Source organism: Cimex lectularius, unplaced genomic scaffold (genome assembly GCF_000648675.2).
Source record: "Cimex lectularius strain Harlan isolate CLEC.00 unplaced genomic scaffold, Clec_2.1 scaffold219, whole genome shotgun sequence".
Taxonomy (NCBI): domain Eukaryota; kingdom Metazoa; phylum Arthropoda; class Insecta; order Hemiptera; family Cimicidae; genus Cimex; species Cimex lectularius.
In genome coordinates this window covers 598,935-605,851 of record NW_019392873.1, presented here as the reverse complement: position 1 = coordinate 605,851, position 6,917 = coordinate 598,935, and the positions used below count along the sequence as shown (strand labels likewise).

General features: G+C 30.5%; 1 protein-coding gene across 1 annotated transcript; it reads left to right on the top strand.

Annotated features, from left to right (window-relative positions):
* The first annotated feature begins 521 nt into the window (after positions 1-521).
* On the top strand, positions 522-5,916 carry LOC106667938 (cilia- and flagella-associated protein 91-like). The gene is made up of 13 exons (XM_014396244.2): positions 522-734; positions 2,702-2,845; positions 2,902-3,068; positions 3,157-3,325; positions 3,386-3,565; positions 3,623-3,733; positions 3,792-3,976; positions 4,121-4,267; positions 4,327-4,548; positions 4,629-4,929; positions 4,987-5,204; positions 5,261-5,516; positions 5,822-5,916. Exons 1-13 carry the CDS (start codon positions 704-706, stop codon positions 5,887-5,889), a joined length of 2,199 nt encoding a protein of 732 aa, XP_014251730.1. The 5' UTR covers positions 522-703; the 3' UTR covers positions 5,890-5,916.
* The last annotated feature ends 1,001 nt before the right edge of the window (positions 5,917-6,917 follow it).

Here is a 6,917-nt window from a genome sequence, read left to right as displayed (position 1 = left end):
TAAAATTATCTAAGTGTGTTAAACCAAACAGGGTATAATGTATTTTGGGGACTGCTAGGACTAGCGGCCAAATACAATTTTGATGGAGTGGCAGAGTGTTGTATTATCAGCAGACAAATTATTTATTAAGTTGACTTGAAGAAGACTAAATCAAACAATTTTCAAGTGGGTTTCAATTTCCTGAAGTTGGCCAATGGACCAAAATGTATAAACAGTAAAAAAAATCACTATAGATTTTTGTAAAATAACTTTCATTTAAAAGAATATAAGAAGTTGAATTCCCTATCTACAACACGACTTGTGGTGTACATACATCAGGTCATTGTGCAGAAGTTTGGAAAATTCATAAATTTAATATGTAACAAATGCTTATCAAAATCTTAAAATGAATGAATTATCGATAATAAGAAAAATAGGTACATTATACACTCTGTGCTTATGAAATGCCATGTGTACAAATTATCACAAAGAACTAAAAACAAACAAAAAAGAAATAAAAAAGAAATATATATGTATATATATAGATTCATCTGTGAGAATATTTATTGAGCAGTAATGTGAGAGAGTTGAATCGACAAATTCCTTCTTTTTTGTAAATTGAGTCCCTGTTGATTTGGTTGCTAAGTGGTTCTTGTAGCTCGTGGAACCATTACATGTAGTATTGTATATTTATTGTTGAAACGGAAACGATACTAGCTTCAATATGACTCATTCAATATCCTCTGAAAAGCATGGTAAGTGTTTCTTCATGAATTCTCCTATATTGCCAAATAGAATTATAATAAAACCCTTAAGAATTGTCCAATATCACCGAGTCCCACTCACATATTTTGTTCAGTAAATGCTTTATTTAAACATATGGTTAATAACAAATCTGTAAAATTTTGTCTTTTATTAAATAATGAACGAATATTACTAAAGTATTCACTTTTTATATTATATTATCTATGCATGATTTTGTATCATAACACTGTGGGTACAAATGAGGAAAAAAGACATGATCGTTAAGGTAGAAGTAATAAATTTTAAGATTTTTGTCAAAAAAATGTTTGTTTTTGAAGATAATTTTGTATTAATGTAACACTAACAATCTTTAATAAAAAGAAGATTCGATTTTACGATAACAGCCCAGTTGGACTTCACGTTTGCCTGTCAAATGCTTTTGTTATAATAAAATATTTTGAGTGGGTTGTTTAAAACTTCTATCATACATCCTCTTTTTAAAAATGGAGATCCAAATTTAACTAATAACTACAGAAGTATTTAATGTAAAAATATTCTGGGCAAACTTTACATAGATCTATTACTGAATTATCTTTGTGGCCAGGTTTCTCATGAAAATGTCTTAAAACCGATTTTTGTAGGAATTACTCAAAATAAAATAAAGTTCTTGAGTGTGCCAACAATTAGATGTTACTTGCAGCAGACCCCTAATATTTATAGGGAGTGATTCATTGCACATTGTAATTTCTAGAATTTAAAAATAAACCTTTAAAAATTGAAAACTGTGGTCTTCAAAAATGGTGGAAGACCCGATATTTAGATGGTGAACGGATTGGAAAAGTGAATGCCGGTTGATGACTTGATGACTTCGAGTCCACACTCTCTAACTTCCTTAAGTTTGGTAGTTTCCATCCATCATTTTTTCCTGTTATGAAGTCTAGTTTGTAGATGTGTCATTGGTTCCAAAAATAATTTTTTGTTTCATTGTTTTCTTATATAAAATACACTCAAATTTCGTTAAGTGAGAGATCCGCATTTTTTATTTTGGATTTCAAAACTCGATCATTTACAAAAGATTTCACATACTGGTCTGTTTTGAAATCTTAATTTTTATGAAGTTAGCAAAATGAGAGTTTTACAGGGTATTAACACTTTCATGTACCATAAACACCATTCTAGGAAACTTGAGTTACCTATTTAGTGAATAATGGCAATTTTATGGAAAAAAATATGGATGTGGGTAAAAGAAATGGTAGAAAAACAGACTGCTAGTCTTAAAGTAAATGGTTGAATCATTTCCCCTTCATTTTCAATAGATTTTTCATATCGTTTTTCAATTTCAATGTCTCTTGATTCTGAATTGTAGTTATAATTCTTTGCTTCAGATCACCAATGCCAACTAAAGGAGTTTCGTAGACTACAGATTTTAAATGGCCCCAAAATAAAAAGTCTAGTGGTGTTAAGTCCTGAACTTAGTTTTAAGAGAAGATGGATTTGAACATGGCCCTGTACAGTGGCCTCTGAGGTCACCAGACATTGAAATTTTGAAGTTACTGTTTTTACTTTCTTTTGCTAGTAAAACTTGTTGAGTTTTAATTGCAATACAAAAAATCTCACATTTAGAACATTTAATACCAATGCTTGGGTTTTAACGTTAATGGCATATAATTTTACATTTAAAAATAATACACCTTTTTGACTACTTAATTTTATGTGGAAGCAATGCAGCTCAAAAGTAATTTATAATAATTTTCTCTTTTAAGGCTGAATCACATACAAACACAATACTGTATTTAATATTTTTAAAATTGTTTGGTTTTTCAAGTTTGAGTGTTATTGTGTTGCTAATTTAATCCTCCTTTTTTTAAAACAGTTGATCTCTATAAATTTGTCATGATGAGAGAGTCAAGGGTTTTAGTAATATATATAACAAAATTTGGTTTACAATAATTACTTAATTAATTTTATTTTGTTCAAGAGCGCAAATTGGTTAAAACGACAATCAACTGTGAATGCCAGACTCTTTTCAGAGACTCAGAGACACAAACACATGTATGGACACCAGGATATGTTGTCAAGTCTGGAGATCCAGAAGTCCTCCAACTCACAGACTTTTATTATGGTTGTTACATACACCATTAAGTGTCAATAAAATAAAATAAATCGGTAAAATTGTAGGGAAAAATTTACCTGCTGGACGACATGAAGTTGAGATTATAGAAAGAATGCGAAAAAGAAAAGCATGGGACAGATATTTATCAGTAATATACACAGACGACAATCAAGACCTACGCTCCAAAATCATATCTGACATTGAGATGAATGAAAACATGTTCAGAGAAAGGGTTAGATTATGTATATGTACACATAATTTTTTTTTAATACAATTTTAAGCAATATGAGCAAAAACTTATACTTTTTGCCTTCATTCAGGAGTTTGAATTAGGAAGCGTACATAGGTTGACCCACGCGTATGATATGATAAAGGAATTTCAGGACAATATGGAAGAAAGGAATGAAGAAAGGCTGAAGTTGGTAATGGAGAAAAATGAAGAATTGAAAAATAAAACAGCCAAAAAGCTCCATTGTCAAAAATCACGAAGTATATACAACAAAGACATATTTTATACATTTCTCAGAGATCGATACATCTGTTTTTCAGTTTATAGGAAAATACACAAAAAATTGCTTGGCATTAACATGAAGTACCATAAGACATCAATTTTTGAAGAAATTTGTGATGAAACATCCGATCTATATGTCAATATAATGAGATTTGGTGCTAACCCAAGATATCGACATGAAAATCTTGTGCCAGAAGCAACCAAAGCAATCCTAGAAAGTAAATTATGATTGAAATGGATAGCAGTATAAATTTATAAATGGTTTACTTTTATAGTCCCAGAAAAAAAACATACGGCGTCTAAACCGAGAAAGAAAATTGAAGTTAAAAGTCATAACTGCCAACAGAAATTGATGGTGGTAGGCAAAGAAGAATTTATAGCTATGAGTGAGTTTTGTTTTTATATTACACGATTTTTCTCCTGTCACAACTAAGTATTTTTCAGAGCCGACATTGGACATCAGCAAAAAAGGAATGGGTGGTAAATCTCCAGTTACTGGAATCACTTCATTCAAAACAACGCAAGATACTGATATAGGAATTGTTCCCGAAAGGCCATTTTTGGAAAAAGTTTATCAAGCAACTGTACTTTTCCAAAGACTTATTCGAGGGAGAGCTATACAAGCACTTGTAATTTTTCCTGAAATTTTTCTTTCTAGATTATTCTATTTTCGGATATTTTGTATAATGCTTAGATTGCTAACATACACAGCTTATTAAAATTAAAGTACATTCAAAATATTGTTGCTTAAAAAAACAAATTTCTTTTTGCAGATGCAAATAGGGGTTGAGAGAAATCGAGATTTGATTGACGAACTTAAAGGTAGTTTTGGATTTACACCATCAGATGAAGAAGAAATTAATTCCCAACGATATTTGAAAATGAGCGCTTTCCGAGATTATTACTGGCTGCTTAGAAAGGTAAAAGATTATGTTATTTCCTAAACAACAATAGACTAACAATAAATATTTCTTTTCAGTTTGGGATGGTGGCCACTGTTATGAAAAAACTTACTGGAGCGACTATAAATTCATTAGCAGACTTTGCTAACAAAGAATTAATGAGGATTCAAGATGAGAGACGAGCTTATAAGATTGTACAAGTAGCTGAAAGAGCAAGATGGAGAAGAGAAGCGGCAGAAAGTGGGAGAAGGCAGAAAGAAATAAGGCGGCGTCGTCAGCATGATGAAATGTACAGACAGGTAATTCCTTTTTTAACTCCTCTTTTAAACACTGAAATAATACTCACACTAATAATAAAACATATTTAAATGTTTAACAGGTTATGAGAAGCAATGAAATTACGACAGACTTCTATTTGAAACTTCTCACAGACAGTGCGATTCGCACTGTGAGCAGAGAACAGGCGCATGAAAAGATGATAGAATATGCAGATGAATTGGATAAAGAAGACAAAAGACAGGCCCAAGAAGATAAAACACAAATTGAAAGAGAACAAATGGCAGCTGAGATCGTACACAGTTTTCTCCTTCCTGAATCAGAAAAGGAAATTGTACGGAAGCGTATTGCACAACAACAAGAAAAAGCAAAAGATTTTGCAAGACGAGTTCTATACGGAAAATGTATGTTATTTATAAAACTCAATATTTTTATACCATTAAGATAACTGTTATGCTTAGTGGAAGGAAGAAAATTCTCCACTAAAAAGGAAACAACACTACTTGAAGATTTATCTGGTAATATCGAAACTTTAGAAGAAGATGATGATGAACAGCTCATGGTCCAAACAGTACCAGAAGAACCAGAAGCCCCTGAAGAAACGCCCAGCAGTGAATCATTTACTGAAAGTGATGAAGCAGATCTCGTTCCTCTTCCGAAAGGAGTGAGAATCAAAGAGGTGACTATGTTTTAACCCAGTCTTTTTTCTCTTTATACAAAAAATCACGTTTGCAGTTTGATGAACTCAGCATTGGCAGCTATGGTTCTTTACTAAAACAATTTAAAGAAACATCTTCAAGTGACATAGCCGCCGAAGGGAAGCCCTATTTTGGAAGTGATGACAGCAGCGTTGGAAGTCGGGAAACTCCCCCAGTTAGCTGCTCACTTTTGCCACCTATTTCAATTTCAGTACCAGCTGGTGATACGATGAAGGACATGACCCAAGGAAATCCAACTAAAGCATACCAAAAAAATTTAGAAGAAATAAAAGGTAATATTCTTACAGATAAAATTAATGAAGTTTTCAGGAGAATGATGCTTACAATCTTACTTTTAGGATTAACTTTGGAAAGCTCTGATTCTGATATTAGTTCTTAGTTTTCTAATAGTTGTAGATTTTTATAAAAATTTGAAAAGTCATCAGTAGTATATATTGAAAAAGAAATTGGTCTTATTTTACCTAAATGTCTTTTGTTAAAAAAAAAAAGTATAATGATTTTTAATATTGATACTACAAGCATATAATAAAATAAGAATTTTTATGTAATATTGATAAAGTGCACTTTTAATTTTCAGCACGTATTTTGAAGTCAGGGTTGGCATTCAATGTTACTAGAGATGGTACAAATTTTCATACAAAATAAAACTCATTAATTATTAACGAGCAAACAGTTGTATTATTTGTGCGTATTACTTTTTAATTATTTTAATTAAGTGCTTTGGCAAGTTCTTTCAATCAATTAGATATCAGATGGTCCGGTGGAGAAAAGAAAACCAATTGTTCCCTGTTGTAAAAATCTTTTATTTGTTTTGGACAATTTGGGCTCATGGCCCATTTTCAGCCCCACACTAATGACACACCAACACAACAGAAATAAACAGCTATTTATATATATTTATAAGCGCTAATTTAACGCTAAGTTAATTTAATTTAATTAGCTGATAACACTTGATTTTCCTTTCTCCACCAACCATCTAAATTAGAAAACTGGAAGATACAACATAAGAATTTTAAATTTTCTATTCAAATTATATGAAATCCCTTCATCACTTAGTAGAAAGTGGTATATTTAGTCCATTGGTAGTAGGTGGTAAGTTTATTGACATGTATTGTACTCTGGTAGATGGATTTTAATCCATGCTTACTTATTTTGTAAATATCCATTTGTAATAGACTTCTTTTTGTGAATAAAGTATTTATTTGTCTATTAATAAATAGAAATATTTAAACATTAAAATATTTATGGAGGGTTATTTTGGTATTCCATTACTTAATATTTTCAAATTTGTAACATTTCTAAGTCTTTATAAATTAATCTTTTTAATTTAAAACATTTCGAAGACAATTTGACTTTAAAAAAACTGAAGTCAAAATGAATTAATTTCCACTGAGTTGATTTTGCTTTATTTATTTCTATTTTGGACTGACCAACTTGATAATAAACACAAAAAGGCAATTATGTAATTTATATAAACAAAATTTTTCACTTTTATTTTAAAATTAGCATAACAATATTAATTAAAATACAATTGTTTACACCCATAAAAATCTTATTAACAAATGTAAAATGTCTTTTTATTTTTAAAATAAAGACTTACAACAAACTTATGTTTTGATCAATATCACAGTTATTACTGTTTTTGAAATTCCATAAAGCAAAATGTGTTTAGA

Coding starts and splice junctions, on each gene's coding strand:
- LOC106667938 (XM_014396244.2), top strand. CDS start 704: ATGACTCATTCAATATCCTCTGAAAAGCATG. Junction 3,977..4,120: donor GGAGAGCTATACAAGCACTT/GTAATTTTTCCT, acceptor TTCTTTTTGCAG/ATGCAAATAGGGGTTGAGAG. Junction 5,205..5,260: donor AAGGAGTGAGAATCAAAGAG/GTGACTATGTTT, acceptor TCACGTTTGCAG/TTTGATGAACTCAGCATTGG.